Raw genomic sequence first — 23,870 nt, forward strand, 5'->3', positions numbered from 1 at the left:
AACGTTCCAAAATGGTGTAGTCATACGACGTGTTTCGTCAACACAGTGATATCATCAGGTGATCCGCTATTGCTTCGTCTTGAACATTAACACAAAACAGTCATAACACATATCACGAACACATAATTACTACATTTAATCGTCGCCCAGAATTAATCATGTGCGTACGCGAGTTGTGGCCACAGCGACGACAATACCGATCGGTCCTTAAATGTAGTAATTATGTGTTCGTGATATGTGTTATGACTGTTTTGTGTTAATGTTCAAGACGAAGCAATAGCGGATCACCTGATGATGTCACTGTGTTGACGAAACGCGTCGTATGACTACACCATTTTGGAACGTTAGAAGGTAACATTATATTATTATTATAATTCTGAACATCGACAGTGATTACGGATTAATCGTAAACATCTGACGCAGTTGTGGTAAAATCGAGAACATCTTCTGCAGCTATGTGGTGAACTCATGAATATCTTATAACAAAGAGATCGAAAATATATTCAGCGGTCATAGCGAAATGAGATCGAAAATATATTCAGCGGTCATAGTGAAATAGCAAAAATTGCTGTGATCATGGCAAATCATAAACGTGTTCTACTATAACGGTAAATTTCAAGAACATCTTCCGTCATGTCGACATCATTATCTCCCATAATTGCAACGAAACTGTAAATTTTCTATTTTTGCAAACACTTTCTGATATTGCAGAAATATGCGCTCAGTTTGATCCGAGCTTGGCCCCCATAATCTTTTTCGGACCTTACCAATCCATTGGGCTAAGGGTTGGTTCATCCCTATCTGAAAATATAAGAGACCCACTCACCCCTAGGAAAAGGTACATTTGGCGACCGGGAATCATTACTGGGAAAACCAGGAAATTCATGTTTTTTTAATCTAGTTCTATGGTTTCTCTGAATGTATATGTTCGGCATTGACTTTTTTATTTAGCAACTATATCTTTGACAGTAGATTGCTATTCATTAAATGCAACTAAATTTCAAATGCATGATTTGTTTCAGGTAAAAACCTTTCTAGGTTATCTCCATCATCTTTGTCTAGGGCTCTAATAAATGTGAGTAATTTGTTTTTCTCTTTATCTTACGACACCTAATTCAGTTTTATTCAAGGTTTTTCAGAAAATTAAGGTCTCTATCTAGCTCCTGTCGCTAGTTTGAATCTGATACCAATATTTTGTTTTCCCTCATCCTCCACTATTTAGGGGGACTCGATACTGTTGATTATTATTCTGTGATTTTTTATTTATTAGGTTTTTTTGGTCTCCGGGCAGAACAGACCTCAATATTACTGTTGTAATTTTCTTTGACCATGACACTTTTAATTTAGGCTTAAATTTATTTTTATTTTTGTTTATACTTGATATTATTTGACCTGAAGTAATGTGACTAACAATCCCACGTCTGTCCAACAGAGTAGAGGGGGTTTTTAGTGAGTCTGATAAGTTCAGGAGTCTCACACTACAAGCTGGCTGCATGTGTGCGTAAAAGCATATTTTACCTCCTCTCTCTCTCTAAAAAAAAACCTGGGACAGAATAGTTTAAAAGTTAATTCATAACCTTTTATTTAATAGGCCTAGTGATAACCTGAGGTACTTGCTAGATTCTAAGGTTAGGTCACGTTAATTTCAATATAACTTTCATGGTAATACCAGCGATAAAGTGTACTAAGAAGCGATGATGTTAATTTATAATTCACTATTCCCTTCACTTCAATAATTATTGTCATGAAAAAATTAATGTAATTTGAAAATCTTGTAACCCAGCCAATGGTCGTTAATAGACTATGCACAAATCTAACCTAAAAAAAAGGACCAAACCATCCCCAGTAAACTACAAAATCCCTCGATAAGTACTGTGTGGGTAAAACTGGTATAAACTGGCTGGGTAGCTGAGTGGCTATAGTGCCACTAATAACTATAGTGCTATAGTGCTATAGGGCTATAGTGTGTGAGTGGCTTTAAATAAATGATCCTGACTAATGAAACCGCTGATCTTAGTCAGTAACAAAGCTACACAGGTCATCACACACCATTCTACACTCATCCTTCACTCATTTGGGTTAAAATACGCACCTAGGTGGCGTCCCCATCTCAATGATTGATTGATTGATTTGGTACTTCCAAATATTTGTTATACTCTGTATGATGTAACCTGTCTCCTGAGGATTGGCCAATGCTTTAAAGTCTGGGCAGTCTCCAGGTAGAGACAGGTTACATCATACAGACTATAGCGCTCAGTGAGCAAGCCCCATTAAACTTCTTTTCCTCTTGTAGTTTTACGGAGTTACAAGTGCTGATTTGCTCACATGTTATTTTGACGTGTTACAGACACTGATTACATATGTTTTGTTGCAGTGCGTTTATCGTAAGGACGCCAGCCCTGCCACATAGATTCTCTAGCGACCTTCCAACATAGCTTAGTTTTATACCTGGATTGGTCTCTGTTGATTGTTCATTTGGTCTGTATTTTTGCGGCGGAAAATACTGTGATATCCTCAATGTCTCGCTAGTTATAGTTTTTTAAGTATCAATCAGTCAAAAGAACGTTACGTCTAGTGTTAGTCTAGAGGTTTTAGTTTATTATGTTGCTGGTTATGTCTTGTTATTGTGGCTTTTTGTAAAAAAAAGAAAAAATACGACTGTTTGAAAATAAATTTTCTGTTACTATTTGCTGTACTTAATTTATAGTTTAAGCAGGTTGTGTGGTATACGTTTAAGGTTCCTATATTGCTACGCTCTGTGTGTACTTTCCAATGGTATTGATTTGACTCGGGGGGGGTTTATGTCTTGTGGTTAATGTTTGTGTGTTCAAGTAAAAGAACATTTTAATTTGCAATGTTCAAATTATTTTTACAATCATTTGCAACTAACACAACTATAAACAGAAAGTTTAAATAGAGTCAATTGCATTCCATTGTGTAACGTAATGTTAAATTGTCCCATGTTAAAAGCAGTTCAAACAACACTGAAATATGTCAAATTTGCTTTCTGAATTCCTTCTCATAGTTAAATCACATCACTATCACTATTTTTAAGATTACACTAATTTATTTTAAGTAATAGTACAAATTTTGTTTATCACAATGTACACTTGCAAATTGTAGAACCGTGACACAAATATAGTACCAAATGAACAATCACTGCTAAACGACTACAACTTTACTTTGAAATCTGAATCCTAAGAGTAGTTTGGATGGGCTCTGGTACCAGTACCATTTTGTGATTTTGTTACCAAGTATCGTGATACATTTGTGGAATAAATACCGTCATTTTTTAACCTACACTTTTTTTGCTTTATTGGTGAACTCACCTCACATGATATGTGTTATAGGTTATTGTAATCTTTTAGACTCCTTACCCTTGAATAATTATTGTGAACACATAAAACTTAAATTAACGAGAAAATTACAAATTTGTGTTCCTACATCACAAAACATCTTTCTGAGTTCATGGTACTGGTACAGTTTGCCCTTGTGGTTTGGTTTTACACATATCACAACAAAATTTTTGTCATTCCTCTTTATAAGTGTGAAAATTCCAAAAGGGTAAACCCGATACAGTAACTTTACCCGGACCTGTATTGACAAGTCAGCACCTGTGAGTTATCTTTTGGTTCTAAACGAGCTTTGTGTTGATCTTAGCGTAGCCAGCTGACGACGGTACAGGTCTACTTATATTTATACAGCTTTAACGATATTTGCATTTGGTGTGAATGACGGCAGCGAGAGGGAAGGTATTAACACTGGCAGAGCAATAATGTGTACAGTCGACAAGTGTGTGCGTGCGTGCGTGTGTGTGTGCGTAAGAGTTACGATAAATCTACATGTCTATATTGTACTTATAGTGTTCACTACGTTGACTATTTTATAATATTGTAGTTAGTAATAAAAAAGTTGAGCTGTTTTTTCCTAAAGTTTATACCTTGTTTGACGTTATTGTTGAGAGATATAAGTCCGTAAGGGCTACTAAGTAGGTGCAAAATGCTTATTGCTTATTTTTCACAAACCCATAATCTCGCTTGGGCGGTGTTGTGTTAGTAATGTGTGATTTTCTCGTAAATTTTCTCAATTTCGCCCCCAGACACATCAATTACGACAATAATTAAGGAGGAACGGACATTGGGAAAGGCAACCCTGAGAGTGTCTATATTTTGTAAATTATCGCTGTTTGTAATTTTTTACGCAATCAAATGTGTGAAGTTATGTTACACGTAAAGTTTTGCTAACGACTTAAAAGCAATTGATATTGTGTAAAAGAGGTATTGTAAGAGATATTCTTTTTACAGCAATAAACTAAGTGTCGTTAAACTTGCAGAAATAAGAGCTTTAAAACGATTCAGTACCGGATATTTTTTCCTGACTTTTCCTCGTTTGTTTCTTGCTTGGTTTCCTAAAACAGGATAAGAATGTGGTCATGATGCTTCTGATAAAATAATCATCCTTAAAACTCAGTCTATATATTTTTTATGACATTTGATAAAATCGCAAATATAAAACCGTGTTATAGAGATGTGTTTCATCTATTTTATGATAGAGGCAGTGTATAGTTGTGATGATAGTTTTGATTCTCTGTAGTTATAGATAACACTAAATAAATGGTAAATTTTTCTAATTAAAATACTACCATGTTAAATTAGGTCTTGATTTAGTGTGAAATTTTGTATTCATTCTGTTAGAAAACTTGCAAAATCAAAGATCAAAAGTTCTAAGTATTGTCAAGCTAATAATTTAAAGTTAAATGTTGATTTTTGGAAAATACAGTAGAACGTCAATAATTTGGATTAATTGGTATTGGATTATCGAAATTACCTTTAAAAAGGGCCAGCATGAACTATTTGAGCAAAAACTTTTTTTAATTGTATATTTTCTATCATACGTCTATTAATGGGTCCAAAGAGAGATGAGTTTAAAACATTTTTTTATGTTCAAGCACTGTATCCTATTTAATTCATACGTACAGCCTACAGTAAAAACATCAGGCACTACATATTTGAACTTTTAAAGATGTGTGATAGGCTATTGAACTGTGTTAGTGGTTTGTTTTTTTTTGTTGCCAAGTCCTTACGTTTTCAAAGAAGGTACAAAATTGTATTTCTTGCTATTGACGTCCAAATTAGCGACAATCTACTGTATTTGATTCTGTCAATCATTAGGGTTTAACCTCGTAAGTTTTTCACTATTTATTTACTAATACTTATTCAAAACGTAAAACTGACACAAAAACATGTATAAATGGACTTTCAGGTAGTCTAATTAGAAAAATCAAAACTAAAAAAAAATTATCTGTGACAGCTAACAAGGCCCTCAATAGTCATAAAAACAATCCTTTCTAAATATTTAACAGTTGTAAACTGAATATATTAGTGTTGGAATAAGCTTAAATTTAAATAGAGCACAAACTATTTGTATTATCTTCTATTTGAAGTGTCACCTTGTAGATGAACGGAAAATCTGCCTGTTTTACCTAACGCCAACGCCCCATGCCAAATTGTAAAAGTAAGCAAAAAGTATTGTAGTTTTAAAATTAGTTTCAGGCCGCCATAGTCGTTTTAACACAAGACCTAGTCAATTAAATACTCACAACTATATCGGTAGAGATGACTAGGAGGTACGACTGTACGTACAGTATTAACGAACGCTAGTGACGCCTCTGAAAGCTTGTTCGCATTTGAGCTGGTCGCCTCTATAGTAGTTTATTATAATGTTGCCTTTGCTTAGGTTATTGTCTTGTCGATAAAACTGAGAGAGGTGAACTCCTTTATGTTCACCGTTTACGACATTTACGAGTAGTTATTGGCTTAACAAATTAGTTTTCTGACTTTTTTTGCCTAATTTTTTGTAGTTTAAGACAGAATTTTGAAATAGGCTGTTTTAGTTTATCTTCTTTTTTGGTAGTTTGTACTATGCTATTTTTATTTATTTTTTGATCCTTGATGTTTGTGAGATTACTAGGGGTGTGAGAACTGTTACTATTCTATTTTAGGTGAAATATTTTCCTAATTCTACAGGTTTGAGCTTTTTTAAGCTGATAACTTTCAAATTTTGAGTCTAGAACACATTTAAGATTAGATTTTTATACTGGAGGTATTTTATGATTAAAACCTGGTTTAAAACAGGTTTGTTAACCCTTTGCGGTCGAATGGCGAGTATAGGTCGCCGCCCGCCATTTTGCCGACTGCTCGAAAATGGCATACTATAAGGACAAAAAAAAAGCAAAAATCAAAAAAGTTAATTTTTTGGGTCGAATGGCAAGTATAGGCCACCGGGCGCCATTTTCCCGACTGCTCGAATGGCAAAATATACTCTCCAAAAAATGGGGGGGAAATTCGACCTCAAAGGGTTAATTCTATTACTGGACTTGATTTAATCTAATTCATTACTATCAACTCGTCAGCACATTAATCCTTTATTCCGAATCTTAAACCAAGCCAAATATTTTGGAAAACTCGTAAGTTTGAAGCTGTTCACACTCCTAGAAGTAACTAAAGGATAATTTTAAAACACTATGGATTCTTATTATCAATCCAATACTCAGAGATTATTTAAACTTTAATACTAGATTACTTGCTCACTTAAAAACACGTTTTCTCTTACCTATTCCTATTAGTTAATACTTACAATCGTTCAATTTAACTTTTAAAGACCTGAACTAATTGCTACATGTTGAAAATTGTAAAAAATAAATTAAATGCCTCATTGCGAAGAGCTAAATTGGTTGTAAAGTAGAACAAAACTGAGGAAATAGTTTATCCTTGCTAAGTATATAACGGTATTATCGTTGTATCCATTGTTCATCCAGCACTAATTAAGATAAGTCAATAAATAGAAACTTCAAAAATTTTAAAAAGGAATATTATTTTATTTTTGACAAACTTTTTTATTTTATAGCCAGTTAAATGGTGTAGAGGGCTTTCTATACTCCTGTTTCAAATCTATTCTTGATCCTACTTGTAGACCATCTTCAAAAGAACATATTTTTTAACTACTATTAATTTTTCAATGCGTTGTAAAATGTGTATTTATTCAAACAAATCTCACTATATTCTAGCATAACTCAATTGGAACACTATTACGTTATGAAGTTGTTATGGTAAACCCAGCAATGATTGTTACAACCAACCCATGAAGTTTAAAATATTTCAAATTTGTTGTTTTAATGAATTGTGAGTTAAAATGTAGCCTATTGCCTATTTTTTGTCCTATATTTACCAGTAAAAGATTTCTTCCAAAGATTATGTAGTATTGTTAAGTAATATTTTTCTCTAATATCTAAGTTTTAGATTATTGAGTTGTGTTTTTTAATTTTTCTATTAATAGTAGAACCTCAAAGTAACATCACTCAAGTCAGAGTAATTTCAACAACCTTGCAGATAAAAGTTATACTCTTTCCAAGAAGTAGGCATTCCATTGATGTAACAGCTTTGGAATAAGTTTTTTTTTAGAAACTAAATAGTCACTTAAATTTAATTTTCTTTTATAACTCAGGTATGGATTTTACAATAACTTTTATTATTATCAGAGAACTTTTAGATTGCTATTTAAGTCTGATAAAAGCTGTAATAAATTTGAAGAATGAATACAAAATAATTTATATCACCTGAATCATTTAACAAAAATAGATTGGTTACAAGCTTAACACGTTCGCTGCTGATCGCCACATATGTGCTACGCTAAAGTCATCGACATGGTCCGAGGTATACGTTTTAATATTGCACATGGACCAGGTGTTACTTGGTTAACAGTACACGCAGACCAAGAGCCAGTAAAAAATAAATATCAGTTTTGCCAACTATCTTTATGACGTCACTAATCATCATATCCACGGATCTAGTGACGCACACATGCGACATACATCCCTTTAGACCACTGAGAATTCAGGGCCTTCAAATAGACCGTTACGAAGATATAAGCGTTTTAATAACATTGGACACTGAAGAAAATATGCGACGTCAGTCTATTTTAATGTGACCAGCAGTCGCATCATATATGCGACGGCAGTCTATGGGTAGGAACCGGCCGTCGCATATGTGCGTCGCTGGTCCATATGAATGAAAAATTTAGTAATATTGCGGTAGCGAATGTGTTAAACTTATCAATAGTCATATCAGTTATTTTGTTCCTAATTTCCTAATTAACTAAGCTTCCTAATTTTGGCAGAGGGTTGATTGTGATTTAGATTCTGTGAGACTTGAGGTTCTACATATCCCAACATGTTATGTTTGTTTGAAAACTTTATTTACAGAAAATCCTCATTAATCTTTCCCTTATTAAACAAACCTTGCTTAATTCAGACAGCCATTTGACAGTAGTTTGTAAAAGTTTGGTGCAGTAAAGTTAAAGATGTGCCCCTGTAATTTACAGTGTTGTCTCAAATAGTTTACTGTTTTTTAATCTACTTATTACTTTCTTTAAGTCTGTTTTCTGTAAAAGGTGTATTATTTTGTGCAAGGAATAGGACTTCCCAAACGGCCCCAGAATACCTCCAACTTTCTTTATATTAAGATTTCATTCAATCCAAACTTTCATTAATCCATACGAATTAAGATCAATGAGGGTTTACTGGCTATTGTGTTTGAAATCAGTTGGTGTTTGGATAATATGATTTATAAACAACATTATGTATGATAGTCCTTAAAAATAATAAGCTAACTAAATTCTAAGTCTGTGAATTATTTATTTTACTATTAGTCAAGCAAGCTTGAACTTTACTACTTGAAATTTCAAACATTGCGAGTGTTCATTCCAATGTCTGTATAAATATTCCCCTTCAAGATCATGATATAACTGCCATTCCTAATGCTCGAGAGATGGTTTAAGCTACAAATAGTCTATTCACTCGCTAAGTAGCATGCGGCTTGTGGCACGTAGTCTAGCGACAACCCTGGCCGATGCAGACTGCTTAGCGTACATTCCGAGAGTTACTTCCAAGAAGTATTTCTATTTTAGTGTCGTATCGTTAGTTGAAATTCACTGTAAATTGTATATTTTGTACATTAAGTGAGTTATTTTTCTCTTTGTTTCTCTATATAACATAGCCTAGTCGAAATCAGTTCCGTTTATAGTTTAGAGATTTTTATAATTGTTGGAGAGAATGAGTGTTATCAGGCCTATAGTTTTATACTGTATGTAGCTAGGGCGTTTGTAAAATACCTTTCTGAAATTTAATGTATAAAACCGGTATTTTCGCCCCGTCTCGTGTTAGGTCTCATCGTCTAGTCAGAGGGTAGTTTAATATGAGTGTCGTGTATAGCATGTTATTTCAATTTATTCGGAATGTTACGAGCCTTACTATTTACTATTATTGAATGTAATCGGATTATAATTACGGAGAACTATCGATATTCTTGTAATATAAGGTATAAAACTCTTATTTGTTTGTTAGCGAGGGTTACTTACAATTGTGATCAAAATGTAAACAAAAGAATTGTCCTTTTATTGTTGTTGAGAATGAAAACCGCAGCACAAGTCAATTGTAAATTACTTTAACATAATAGATATGTCCCTGTAATATTGAATGGTTCGTTCTTTATACCTTTGTTTTCTCAGGGTCCAATAAGGTAAGTAAAATGTGTAACCAAAGATTTCATATTATTTTTATTGAAGAGCGTAGAATCACAGGGATTGATTAGAAAGAAGTGGTTGCTCTAATTTATGCAGAAGAATTCGAGTATTCACTAAAAGAGTCATTATGCAACCATCTTTACTAACCAAACATAACATAGAAACATTCAGAACATCTGTAGTCGCAGGAACAACGCCTTTAGAAGTCTCGCCTCGTAAGTCACAGTATCTTTTCCATGTTGAATGGTCGGCTCTTCTAGAGGATTTTCAGCCACTGTCTTAACGTCTTTCCCATGAGCTGCAAATACAAAATTATGGAAACAATAATGATCAGTGAAATATGCATATTTTAGCGCCAATCTCCCAAAAAAGAAGCTATCAACTATTTAACAACCATGCGAGGGAGAAACTTAGTAAAAATTGATCATACCTGTTGTTTTATACCTTTTCTACCTTTTTATACCTTTTTATCTCCAATTACTCATCCCCCACAGCTGTGTAGACATCTTCATTGATTACCGAAGTCACAGAAACGTCATGCGCGATTGCAGCAATAGCGGTTTCCAATCGCGTGATCTTTGCAGATGTGTTTTGTGCATTTTAAGTGTTTTTATTGATGACATTCCAGTAATCTGGCAGCGTCATGGTCCTATATCTGCCAGATTACCGAGTTCCTATATCTGCCGGATTACTGAGGTCCTATATCTGCCGGATTACTGAGGTCCTATATCTGCCGGATTACTGAGGTCCTATATCTGCCAGATTACCGAGGTCCTATATCTGCCAGATTACCGAGGTCCTATATCTGCCGGATTACTGAGGTCCTATATCTGCCGGATTACTGAGGTCCTATATCTGCCAGATTACTGAGGTCCTATATATATGCCAGATTACCGAGGTCCTATATCTGCCAGATTACCGAGGTCCTATATCTGTCGGATTACTGAGGTCCTATATCTGCCGGATTACTGAGGTCCTATATCTGCTGGATTACTGAGGTCCTATATCTGCCGGATTACTGAGGTCCTATATCTGCCGGATTACTGAGGTCCTATATCTGCCGGATTACTGAGGTCCTATATCTGTCGGATTACCGAGGTCCTATATCTGCCAGATTACCGAGGTCCTATATCTGCCGGATTACTGAGGTCCTATATCTGCCGGATTACTGAGGTCCTATATCTGCCAGATTACCGAGGTCCTATATCTGCCAGATTACCGAGGTCCTATATCTGCCGGATTACTGAGGTCCTATATCTGCCGGATTACTGAGGTCCTATATCTGCCAGATTACTGAAGTCCTATATATATGCCAGATTACCGAGGTCCTATATCTGCCGGATTACTGAGGTCCTATATCTGCCGGATTACTGAGGTCCTATATCTGTCGGATTACCGAGGTCCTATATCTGCCAGATTACCGAGGTCCTATATCTGCCGGATTACTGAGGTCCTATATCTGCCGGATTACTGAGGTCCTATATCTGCCGGATTACTGAGGTCCTATATCTGCCAGATTACCTAGGTCCTATATCTGCCGGATTACTGAGGTCCTATATTTGCCGGATTACTAAAAGTCTACTGAACAAGTTTCTAAAAAAAAATGGCTGACAACTCCCCGTATGTGCCACGACCCGGGATTCAACTTTAGAACATCCACACTATTGGGCTTTTAGTTGACCAGTACAGGCAGTTAGGTTGGCTCAAAGGCCAAGCTGGCTAAGGTATTGTTTCCACAGCCAAGAAACATTGACAAGATTGATTAGTAAAGACTAATGTACATCTTTGTTAGAACTTGGTGGCAGAGACGCATTTAAAATAAACAATCGGGGGGAAATACAATAAAAATTGTAAAAAAATCACTAAATAATCAAAAGAAATGTTAGGGGTTAATCATATCAGATGAGTACAGTGTTGAGAAAAGGAAAAGTATTTGAAACAAAAATACAACTTACCTTCACACTGTTCTAAGAAAGAAACACACTCTTGAAAGAACGTATCTCTCGCAGTGATTGTATGTTTGGCCAGATTCTCCATTAGTGACAGCATGCAGCGTTTGGCGTAAAACCTACAATTCAAATAACACTTATTATGAAAAATAACAAAAATAACTGGTTCATCTACCACAAATTTATTTGTTCAGTCTATTGATTTTGCTGTACATTGAATACTCAAGTTATCTTCGGTTATTTAATGGATTAAGAAATTCTAACCCTGAATGACATGAGTTTTTTGTTAGTGTATTTAAAACTTTAAATCTGTGATAAATATGTTAATTGGCCATCCATATGATTTGTTTGTATTTTGTCCTTAGTAAAAAAGTTCACAATAACAACAGAAAACAAACTAACTTCACATTAATCTTTAAATATTGTGCACAAAATTAACATCAAAGTTCCCAAAAATGTTATAATTCGGTCATGGTTATTGGTTTGAAACTAATTAACTGTACGGTACCAGAATCATTGGTCCCTTTTTATTTACAGATAATCTCTTCAAAAATGAACTTTCATACATCCTTTACAATAATTTGTTCTCAGTTAGAAAATAAAATAAACACTTACCAAGTGTCGATTCCAAGTTTCTTATTGTAGGGCTCAAGGCTCTTGATGAGCCGAGAAATTCCAAACTCGTAATTCCCTTTCGCACAGTAGAGTGTTCTAAAACAAGATTTGAGAGTTAGTCATCTCGTTGAATATTGGTTTTTAGACGACAATGTTGATGAATTGGCAAAGATATTGGCCAAGGGAAAATTGTGTTTGGCCTTAAGATGAATTGCTGCTAGAGATGGGAAATATCGTTACTTTTCAATAATATTAAAAAAGTCGGGATAGACCCTTAGTTTTGACAGTAAAAGGTGGAACAATATTATTATTTTTGTCACCTTTTACTTCCTCCTCAAGGACGTTTAAGGTGGATTTAACCTAACCTATCCTAACCTTAACTACTTCACAGATTAAACTCATATTGTACAATTTTAAAAGAGAAAGGATTAACCGTGTTACTTCTGCATCACTTAGCATTTCTTTTGGTTCACATGATTTTTCCTTTGGTAATTTATGGCCTCGGCGCTTGGGAGACGCCACGCGTCATAATTATGTATTATATATTATAACAAAACCTTTTATTAACCAACCATGCAAGTGAAGCTCACCAAAAAAAAACTGTGCCTGATACTTGGGAGACAAGCTCTTAGAATTACCAAACATTGCTGTTCAATATGTACTTCAATTTTCTACCGGCTACACAGGTTATTAACGGATTAGTCGAAAACATGTTATTGTTTCCATGTAAATCTTAACCTGTGAAAAAGCATCATTAACTGTCAAATAAAATGTGACTCCAACATTTTTCCTGTGATTGTATTTTGTCTGCATACTGGGCAATAAAATTTAATCAAAACACACCCGAGCAATTTTGTATCTGCAGGTCTATTATTGGATTGCAACTAAATGAGAATTAGTTAAATTGTTCTCTATTATGTACTAAAATTTACTCTAACTATAATTAAGAACTAGTTAAGTAATGCTAACAAATTGATCAAGACTAACCCTATGACCAGATTCACAATGCAAAGGTGAAAAACCTTCTTATCGGGGTCGGCGTAAGCAAGCCTTTCTTCTTCTTTTTCTATCTTTCGCATCAAATCCTCGGCTTCGTCGTTCTGTGCTGTCATGATGTACGACACACACAGGTTGGCCAAGACTATCGCACTTGCTCCGAGTATCTAAAAATTAAAACCGTTTTTAAAACATAGGGACGAAATTCAAAATACTAAACTCATAAAATACAATCGGTATCAAAAGCTCATCATCTTTTGCTGCATGTTCCTGAAGAGAGACAAGTTAGATACGGAGGCTACCGGTACTTAATTTCTTGTTTGAATTAGTTAGGGTTTTATATAATAGTTTATGTTAAATTATTGCCAGTTGAACCTGATTTATCTCTAAATCGCTGTCCTATTTATAAGCCAAGATTCGAGGCCTTTTAGTAGAATCAGAGGCTTTTTAGGACCCTTTAATTAGATCAACATGGTAAAATCAGCGACTTCTAGATCATGAAGGCAAAAATCAGTAATTTTTCCCAGACCCTTGGTAAAATCTGTGACTTTTCAGCGACTCCTTGTCTAGCTTAGTTTAATAAGGCCATTTTCCTTGCACCTCCAAAAGTAACCTCAGGCAAAACCTCCTTTTGTATAAAAGGCGATAAAGTGAACAAACTTATCAGACAAGACTCACATTATTGTAGTGTTTCTTGACGATCGGCTCGTAAAAGCCGGCCGCCTCCTTGAACTTGTTGTCCTGCATGAAGAGAACATGGGCGACGTGCAAACGCCAAGTCTCGTTCTCGTTGCAGAACTCCACTGACTTGTGGAATATATTCTCCACCTTTAAATATAACACGATATAATATTTGACTACATAAAAGGTGTGTGGGAGGGATATGAAAGAAAGGCTCTCCACGTCACAGTAGTATACGCTAGTAGTAATAAATAATCCATAGGTAATTAATTGTTTTGACCTATCCAGATAGCTTCTTTACATCTAGGATCAATTATAATACTTTTAAACGCTAGAAGAGGAAATAGAACTTCAATTTAACACCCTCAACGAGAGATTCATTCAACTCTCACAGAGAAGTAAGGTACAGAAGACACATTCAACTGTACACTTAAGTGGTGTCTAGTAGTTGCTGGTGTCTAGCACAATGTCCAACACCGTCCCGCTCGCCCTTATGTACTACAATGCTCACGGAGAGGAAGACCAATAGAAACTTTCGCACAGTCTTGCTCGTCACAAGTATATTTCCCCTAGAGTGTATGTACCTGAACAAAATACTAGAGCTGAAAACGAATGATTGGTATCATAAACAAGTTTCCTTTGTACCTTACTTCTATGTGCAACTAAGTTTCAAGTAAATAATTGGCAATAGGTGATGCATTTAATTTGGGATGTCTACTTCAATATCCAATAATTCAGTATCAGTAATTAGATGTGATACCAAACAAGGTAACGTCTCGGGCCTGATAAGCCAGATTGCTGATTTTATCATTGTTATCAAAATACGAGTTTGGCAAATTAATGGCACTTCACTGTCTTAACCCTTCCCGGACGGTGACGGATATATCCGCCTAGGTCTTTGGCGATAAAGGACGGGGGACGGATACATCCGCTTATGGTTTTTGATGTTCCGGACGGGAAGCGTATATATCCGCCTTCTCTTCAGACGGACTGGCAGGTGCTTGAGCAGTAACCAGATGTTTCGCGTTACCAAGGCGCCACTTTCCTGCTCTCTCCATGGCTGCGCTCACTCCTGCACTCCCCTCTCTCTCCCGTCCCCGTGCATACCCCTCTCCCGCGCCTCCCCAACCACTCCTACGCTCCCCCCTTGACGTTTCGCGCTTAACACTACGTTGTCTTTATTTATTGTTAACATATTGTTCTTTATTATTGCCTAACGTTGTCATGGTCATATCTTTAAAGACGGGTGGCGGATATATCCGCTGCTTTTCTACTCATATGCGGACAGGTAGTGGATATATCCGCCACGAGTAAAAAATTATTTTGACAGTATAAAGTGTTCTATTGTATTTATTTTATGTATACTTGTAAAACAAAACACAAATAAGGATAATTAGTTTTTATTTTTTCCTATAATTTTTCCCGTTCTATGTCCCGATTTCGGGTCTGGGAAGGTTTAAGATCACTGCGACCAACATAACCAATGGTGATGGCAGTGTTGAGGTTCCTTTTTCAAAAAGAAGAAGAAAAACAATAAGAAACTGGTTACCTGAGAATATTGTTCCATGTCCCAATATATCTTGGCTTGTGACATCAAAACTGGTAGGTACCTAAAACAACGGAGATATTTTGCTATAGTTCATTCAAAAGTATGAAGACTTGACTAGCTGAGTAGCCAAATCTAGTACTCATATTGCAATCAGGATGAGATTTCTGGTTTGGTACTGAGACATTTTGGAACATTTAATTTGGAACTGTTCTTGATAGGCTTTTGACAACCTATTGGCTAAAAAATCAACATTTTGATTTAATTCTAAGTGGGTGGATGGAAATATCCCATACCCAAGTGTTGATAGATCTGATACGAATAAGTGTTGTTGCATCCACAATAGTCATGATTTTGTAATTGCAGTGATTTTAAAATCCCTGATGAGTTTAAATAAAAAACAAAAGTCACAGTCCTGAAATGTCAAATTGATTGTAATGGAAACGTCACTAAGTCCTTAACAATGGTTCAACAGCAGCAGATGAGCAAAATTTCATGAAAGTTGAACTATTCATGTTAAGATTCAAGACAATACATACTCCAGCAACATTTGTCTAAGGCTTTCAAGTGGATTGAATTCTCCAATAGAATATTTTTCCCAGCATTTTATAACTATAATTTTGTTTTTTCTAGATGAGTAGACCCACAGCTTAAGGAGGACTCTGATGCACAAAGTAATACCATTATCACATTGCTTAAACAGAGGTGATTGGCAGGATTTGAACCAAGAGACCTCAAGGGTAGAAGTCTCGTACTCAAACCATTAGACTGTGTTCCATAAACCACTATTGACGGATAACATGGACACTTCTTCAATAATCATTAATCATCAAACTACACTGTCTGGTTACCCCAATACATGAATTACATTTCAAATAAAACTGGTAATATATAATTTTATCGTAAACTTGTTCCTAACCTATCGAGAGTGTCCTCGTACTCTGCCACAGCCTTCTTCACCGCAACATCGTTGTGCGATTCCCGAGCCTCTTGAACTCTCTTGGTAGCTTTGCGAAGGACGTCGGTGTGTCGTGAGGCGAGCTCGTCAAACTTACGATACGCCTCCTCGGGAGAAGACTGTTGCGTTATCAGTGCGTCCAAATACTCGTAGAGATACTGTATCAAACAAACAAACCGTTACGTATTTCCAGTGGTGAAGTCGTAAACTGTGGGAAGAAACACTACCCATCATCTAAGCACTGACCAACATAGGATTAATATAACCATACCTAATCCTTATGTGACTCCAACCAACCTAAAACCCATTTATTAAAGCGGTCCTAGTTGCTTTAAGACATCTATTTGTAGATTTTCTGATGTGGAGGGGCTTTTATCGGTCCATCCATAATTCAAAGACACATATTAAATGGATGAGTTTCAATGGATCTTTGCTGTGTTAAGCATCACTTCAAGCTGCTATTAGTTAACTTTGAATTAGGTACTGTTTGCTTTAAAACTACCTCCTATTAGCTTCAAGTTTGAAATACCCAAGTCTATTAAAATGTATCGTAAAACTTTGAAACAGCCAGGGATTTTGTATAATGGTTTGTTTGTCCTGAACGATATTCAGATTCAAATCAGATTGTTCAAGTTGAGTCGTTATCTCATGCTGTTTTCTAAAGAGCGCACTCACAGGAGACAGATACTTGTGAGTGAGGTGCGCGTTGTCAGCCAACACATCGGCAGCCAGGTCGTAGCACTGGTAGCGGCAATACAGCAGCAGTAGGTTGCCCAGGGTCTCAGGAGGAAACGGGTTCTGCTGTAATAGAAACTGCAACTTCTCGAACCTGCAGGAAGGAAAAGAAATTCAAAACCAGTCTCTGTATATTTATCTCTGTCACACGACAGACAGAGGTATTCGAGAGGTTAATCAATGCATAATGTATATGTATGTACCTATAATTAATATACTTTGGTGCTAAGTAGTATTAATGAGAACGTATTTGACTCACCCCTCGTGTGGTTTAGACTCCATGTTCATCAACGCCTGGTTGTGCAAGGTCACTGCATCCAACTCTTCCTCTGATCTAGGAGGCATGTCCGTCAATGCCTCCCTCGCTGTGTCCACTGCCATAACGATAGGGAAACATTAATAACCTTTAATAACAACAAATTGTGAAGCATGAATAGTTAGTGGTTTAGGACGGCATGTAGAGAAGGAGGGAGGGAAAAGTCTCCCAACAACTGTGAGAGTCACACCACTAGACGCTATTGGTTTCAAATTAATCCAATGGCAATTAATCATAGAGATGACTGTTCAAAATTGTGGTGACGTGAGTGGAAGAAGGGTTCTTGTGCTCATGCGCAACACCCTAAGAGTTCTGTGGCCACAATATAAGACACTAGGTCCTGAAGGATCAGTTATGCCAAGGTCAAATGTGAGGGCCTCTACTCAGTGGCAGTTCTACAGGCCTCCAAGTCGTCCTACTTTTCCTACTTTTTAGTAGGAAAGTAGGAAAAGTCCTACCATTTGTCCTACTTTCCTACTTTTTTATAAAAATTATGTCGATTTTGCGATATTTTATTACACTTATTAATGTTTACTTATCAATATTTCCCAATGAGAAGTGACGGACCTTAATTGTCAGGAGGCTCCGGGGGGGGGGGGGTAAGAGCTCAGGGCTCAGAGATCCTCTCCTGGAAAAATTTGTATTTTCAAAGCTGTTTGGTGACTTTCTAAATACTTTTTCAATGTCTAGAACTGTATCCAAAAAGCTCAGTTATGTTTTAAAGACAAAATGTATGTTTAAATTTATTTTTACAGGGTCGAATGTTGGGGGGAGGGGGCTTTAGACTCTTTGGGGGCGCTTTCTGGCACCGGCACTAAAATTATTGTACCCAACAAGAACCAAAGGAATGAGGAAACTGATTGTTATACCCCTTTCAAATCAACTTACTATTGTTGAGCTGGTATTCTATTGCAGCTTTCAAGTTGAACGCTTCAATGAGAGCCGTTTCATGAAGTGTCAACGTGTTACCCACGCTTCGTACTTCGATGCCTTCTGTCGCCATTCCCACGCTCAGTTCTGGATGTTCACGGATTCCCCGTTCAATTATGTCGGCTGTGATAGATAGGAATGTTTTAATTAGCTTACTTACACCATATGTTGATATGAAGTTATTTATTTGTAGTTTATGCATCTAATCAAACATGAGATAGCTTTGGTAAACATTTAGCTCTCCATTGATTTGTCAAAACTTTTAAATTGGATTGTCCCTACGGTACTCATTACAAGGAAAAACATTAAACTCATCAATAACCTATGAAGTCAATGGATTAGATCTCTCATTAGTGTTAAATGTTGTAAAAATAACACAGACCAAGATTAACGTAGGATGGTTTGTAACAGTGTTGGACCAAGAATTCTATAAAAAATTAAAATTATCATTGAAGACCAAACATATTAAAAGGAAACTGCTCTTCCTCTATTACACAGGGTGTTAGGTTAGGTGGATTTCATGCATGAAACGCTGTATTACTGCTAAACTTTACATTTCTGTTCAGCAACACTTAAACACTCTTAAAAATCGATTGCCGAGTAAGAATCATCAGCAAAACTAGTTAATGTTTTCATCAACGTGAGAGCATATTTTTATCTTATGCATCTTACTTTAAAAATATAATGCTTAAAATTTTCATCTAAAATTTCCTACCGATATGTTTGAGGGCTGGAGCGTACTCCTTGAGCCTGTAGTAGCACAGAGCAACGTTGTACGAGAGGTGGGGGTTGTAGCCCAATACTACCAGCGCTGTTGTAAACTTCTGAAGAGCCTCTTCGTACCTCATCTCCTACAACACAAGATAAACTTTAATATTAAAGCATAAAAACACTTGAAAAAACTAATATCAACCATATAGAGAAGTCAGGTACAGAGGAATCTTGCTTATGGGACGACCGTGCGCTTTCAGCTCTAATACGTTGTGCCAGAAATACATTGTGACGAGCAAGGAAAAGCCTCAGCGGCGAGCACTGTGCGTAAATTCCTATCACAAAGGGTCTTCCTCCACCATGAGCGATGTAGTACATGATGGCGAGGGGGGGAGGGTGTTGGACTTTTCCCTAGACACCTAGTCTATAGTCCTAGATACCACTATAAGTGTACCATTGATTGTTAACTCTGCATCTTTCTTCACAGCCAAAACCAACATCATGTGGATTACAGAAATAAAATAGATACGATAAGACAGCTAAAAATCTCAATTGACAAATCAAAAAACAAGAGCAAAAACTTAAACCATTAAAAAACAAACAAACTGCTACAAATCAAAGTGAATAAACAAAGAATTTCTTTGTGTCCCACCTTCACTTAGGACGCTAGACTCTAGGAACCATTTAAACAATTTTTTGTCTATTTCTTGAGGGTCACGGCATTATCACTTAGACTCAATCTGTGATTGGTAGGATTTGAACCCATGACCTCTGGGACTGAACAGAGCATATTTAAGGGATTTCCATTGGGTGACAGTGGCGCCAGACTTACCGGGGGGTCCGAGGGGTTTACAATACCCCCCAGCAAAAAGGGGGTCTGGGAAAATTTTTGCTAAATTAAAGTGAAAATCACACATTTCTACGTATCTTTTAAATGAATTTTCCGATTATATTTGCTTGTAAATAGTCCATATAATCTCACTTAATTACGTATTCTAGAACGTTGTCAGGCCAAGACACCTCTTGGGCAAAAAAATCATAGCTGAATTTCAAAAGTGTACTACTACAAACATTAATGTTTAAAATGGTATCTACGTAAAAATAAAAACTACAATATAAATTTTAACCTTTATTTTTAGACAGGTAAAAATCATAACCTCGGGGGGAGGGAGGGGTGATTTAAGTAGTGACATGAAATTCAGTACAGACCGCAGCTATCTTATCAGCGTCCCTCACACACATGCATAAGGGCACTTACTGCTGCCAATAAGAAATCACAGTTTCATTGTTAATCACATGTTTACTTAACGGAAGCTGAAAATACTCTAAAATATTTACACAATTTAACATTTGCCAGTTAACATGTTATTTTATGCCCTGGACTGAAGCCCCAAGCACCACTGCCCGGCTTACTCCCTCTTTTTGCTTTTAAATTACCTTGTACAATAAACATCCATGATTTATCTCCGTGTCTGGATCATCTTCCGAACTGTTCTCCATCAGAACTTTCGCACTCACTAAGTCTTCCTCTCCATATTTGATGGCTGCCTTTAGCTTCATTACCTATGAAATGAACAAAAAACACATTTGGAAAGGACTGTGATATTTTTCTGCTTTGAGCATCATACAATTTTTAGTTAGGGAAGATTTATAGTGCTCGCCTGATAATCAAAAGGCCGTTGGTTCGATCCTGAGAAAAGTCAGTAGCTTTTTGATGGTTTGAAACTGGACCCAGCTGTTCCTGATCATTGGGCTTGAAATAAATGATCCTGGCTAATAAAACAGCTGATCTTAGTCAGTAACAAAGCTACACAGATCATCTCACACCATTCTACACTCATCCTTCACTCATAGTTCGGTTAAAATACGCACCTAGGTGGCGTCCCCATCTCAATGATTGATTGATTGAAATATGTTAAAATTCTTACTGTAGCCAACTTGTTAAAATTATTGTGTTTTTCACAATCCCTACAACAAGATTAAAATGAATGTGACATACTTTGGATGGCTTTGTTTTGAAAACGGTTACGTTCCTAATTTTAACTGTACGAGTGCAGAAGTGTTTCAAAGTTACTTTTATAACTCTGTGTAAGAAGAAAAATTTGTTTAGGAACAATAAATGATGTCAAAACCAGTAATTGTTATCGATTTTCTAATTTAGGCCCCCTACAGTAAAAAAATATTATTTTTCCTTTCAGTTAGTTTTTCATTCACTGGTGTCCTTAAAATGTATTTTCAGGATTTTGATCAAGTTTTTTTTACTTAATTTTTGCAACCTGATTATAAAACATCATACAAAACAAGAGCCTACCCTACTAAAGAAGCTTCTATTTCCAAAATATTTTTGCACACTAAAATCCCATTTATAACTGTATTAAAAAGGGTGCAGTTTCGGATAACCTATTTTTTCAGTCAGTTAATTATTGTTGGAAATTTGAGACTCGCCCATCAAATTTGGGGAGGGAGTGCCAAAAAAGCTCCTCAAAATCCCTTTCTTCAACTACTAGTCAACTTACCTTCCCATGATATGCAGGATCTTCTATTTGACTGACAACTTTCAGGGCGTCCTGATAGACACAGGCCTGATACAAGCATTGTGCATAGTACAGTTGGTAGTCCTGTTCGTCAGGAAACAGTGTTACCAACTGTTCGTAGCAGTTGGCAGCATTCATGAAGTCTTGCGTGTGGAAGAAGCAGTAAGCAAGGAGCGAGAGACATGCTCTAGACTAACAGAGTTGCACAATTACTTTAAATCAGAATAACCCCAGCGCACCAAACCTACTAAGTAAATTTCTATTTTCTGGTTGGATTTTCAATGAAATATTTCCTTAAAATTGTCAGACTTTATTCCCTATTAAGTTTTAAAACGAGTGGTGCTACAGGGAAGGCAAAAGTGTATAGTATAAAATTAAAGTGCCATATTTTATTTTAAAAAGTATAGGTACCTACGAATAAGCAAACTACAATAGTTATTTATTCTCCATAAGAATAACATGGGAATTTTAAATTAGATTATGATAAAGAACGATTACACATCGAGGATACTTCATGTGAAGAACGAGTCTCCTCTTGAGTAGTTAAACTAAAGTCTAAATAAACCAGAGAAAAAACAATAAAATAAAACATTTCCCTGATCTATGTAAATTAGCTATTTTAAAAGTTAAACCCTTGGAACAATGGCATTTTAACTCACGTTGGGGTTGTTAGTCAAAACATCATTTAGTATCTGAAGTGCCTCGTTGTAGTGCTGATCCTTAATCTGAAACAAAGTCTAAGGTTCAATTTAATGATGACAATCATACAATTGAAGTAATAAAAGTGTAAAATGCATGTAAATAATAATTTTTGTACATTTATAAGCTGGAAGGATTCTCAAAAGCTCAATGATAAAGTTGCGTTAACATAGCTTACAGAGATTTTAGAGTTAACAGTGTAAAAACTACCATCCTGTGAGCAATTAAAAAACGTCTTATACAATCTTTCTATCGATCCTGATGGTATGCCAAAATAGTTTGCATGAAAGGTTTTCTTTGTTATGTTTTATTTGTGTATATGTAAACACCCATTTCTCATTTTTAATTTGTAAGGGACCGTCCAAATCCAGGTCTTGTTACTCGACCCATTTTTAGATTACCGTACATCATTAATTAAATTACGTACATGCAAATATCTTACTAATTTCATGATTAAATGACAATTTTGCTCTTACCATAGAATAAATGGTTTTCGTGTAGTTCCCATCTTTAACCCTAAGGTTATTAAAATACATCATTTCAAAAAACACACCTAAAACCTCATGCTACTAATTAGTTTAGTTATGTGAGTTTTAAGATATCATAAAACTTAAAGAAACACTGAACATCAAAGATATTAGAACAAGTAGTTCAATTTGATAAAGTACAACACTGTAAGGTAAACAAACCTGTTGCCATGGCAACATCCACTGCCTCCTATATCAACAAAACTATTGAGCAGGTGCAAGTCCATTAGCACAGGCAATGGTTATAAAACTGTAAGGGAGTCGTAGCTTATAATCCCATACTTCATAATATGGAAATTATTTCATAGTTCATCTAATCAAAAGTGCGCAATGCAGTGCATAGATAATCAATCGTTTTTGCTTATGGCAAAAGTTATCAAATGTCTTCATCATAGGTATTTTTAACAAAGTTCATATGTGGCTGGACTCTTCCAGTGCTAATTATATGTTTGTCAACGGTAATAAATATAAGGTAAATGGTTATAACTTACATTCTGGGGCCCATTTCATAATAAACTACAAGTTACAAGTTATAACTTGTAACTTGTAATTTCCATTGGGTGATCAGCTGATTTACTTATTATATTAGTTTGCACTTTATTATGAAATGGGCCCCTGGTAATTCAATTTTTTAATGCATGCAAAAGTACCATTATGATTTAAACAAATGAATCAATTATGAATATATAATTTACGCACCGTATATTGATGTGATTCGTTGACATCAAAACGACTTTTTATGACGTGATTCAAATTGTCATTACTGTATCTTGAATTTGGATTTTACCATTAAAATAAATTAACTAACCACTACAAGTTGAACCATTTAATTATTCAAGCTTAATTAGTTATAGTTTACTTGTATGGATGAATCAAACTGTATCATTGTTTCGGCATGACTGATTCATAGATTTTAATGTGTGACTTTTCTTAAAGCAATTATCTGATAGCTAAGCACGTGTCGGAAATTACATCATCAGCTGTTAGATAAGTGGAATTCACTATCATAACTAATTCAATAAGCGACCTTGTATGATAACACCAAAAGGTTAAGGCCATCACGTGTTGAATTGTTGCTTATATGCCAATTGTAT

General features: G+C 35.7%; 2 protein-coding genes across 3 annotated transcripts in view; one reads left to right on the forward strand and one right to left on the reverse strand.

Moving 5' to 3' along the window:
* Positions 1-9,528, forward strand: part of LOC128992647 (syntaxin-1A-like) — an 83,596-nt gene extending 74,068 nt beyond the window's left edge. Inside the window, exons 10-11 of the mRNA XM_054416337.1 lie at positions 1,023-1,075; positions 2,375-9,528. The gene's annotated coding sequence lies outside the window, so the exon portion shown is untranslated. The remainder of the gene's footprint in view (positions 1-1,022; positions 1,076-2,374) is intronic.
* A 173-nt stretch (positions 9,529-9,701) lies between these two features.
* Positions 9,702-23,648, reverse strand: LOC128983395 (tetratricopeptide repeat protein 30A-like). 2 transcript variants are annotated; one of them, XM_054402672.1, is made up of 15 exons: positions 23,476-23,648; positions 22,210-22,275; positions 21,533-21,742; positions 20,454-20,579; positions 19,021-19,156; positions 18,264-18,428; positions 17,319-17,433; positions 17,000-17,153; positions 16,286-16,482; positions 15,370-15,430; positions 13,818-13,967; positions 13,131-13,306; positions 12,144-12,239; positions 11,535-11,647; positions 9,702-9,877 (listed from the first exon to the last, which is right to left on the reverse strand). In XM_054402672.1, exons 3-15 carry the CDS (start codon positions 21,686-21,688, stop codon positions 9,747-9,749), a joined length of 1,776 nt encoding a protein of 591 aa, XP_054258647.1. In that variant the 5' UTR covers positions 21,689-21,742; positions 22,210-22,275; positions 23,476-23,648; the 3' UTR covers positions 9,702-9,746. The 2 variants fall into 2 exon arrangements, with proteins under 2 accessions (XP_054258647.1, XP_054258646.1); XM_054402671.1 differs by lacking the exon at positions 23,476-23,648 and adding an exon at positions 22,726-22,877.
* Positions 23,649-23,870: the final 222 nt, after the last annotated feature.

This window comes from Macrosteles quadrilineatus, unplaced genomic scaffold, assembly GCF_028750875.1.
Source record: "Macrosteles quadrilineatus isolate MER2022 unplaced genomic scaffold, UCM_ALF_1.0 Scaffold_1__1_contigs__length_201487025, whole genome shotgun sequence".
Taxonomy (NCBI): domain Eukaryota; kingdom Metazoa; phylum Arthropoda; class Insecta; order Hemiptera; family Cicadellidae; genus Macrosteles; species Macrosteles quadrilineatus.

What these genes read in the sequence shown, in the direction of transcription:
- LOC128983395 (XM_054402671.1), bottom strand. Translation starts at nt 22,788, where the DNA reads ATGATGTATTTTAATAACCTTAGGGTTAAAGATGGGAACTACACGAAA. An exon ending in CGAAAACCATTTATTCTATG is followed by an intron (nt 22,276 to 22,725) that starts GTAAGAGCAAAA and finishes ACTTTGTTTCAG; the next exon opens with ATTAAGGATCAGCACTACAA. An exon ending in AGAATACCAGCTCAACAATA is followed by an intron (nt 17,434 to 18,263) that starts GTAAGTTGATTT and finishes TCGTTATGGCAG; the next exon opens with TGGACACAGCGAGGGAGGCA.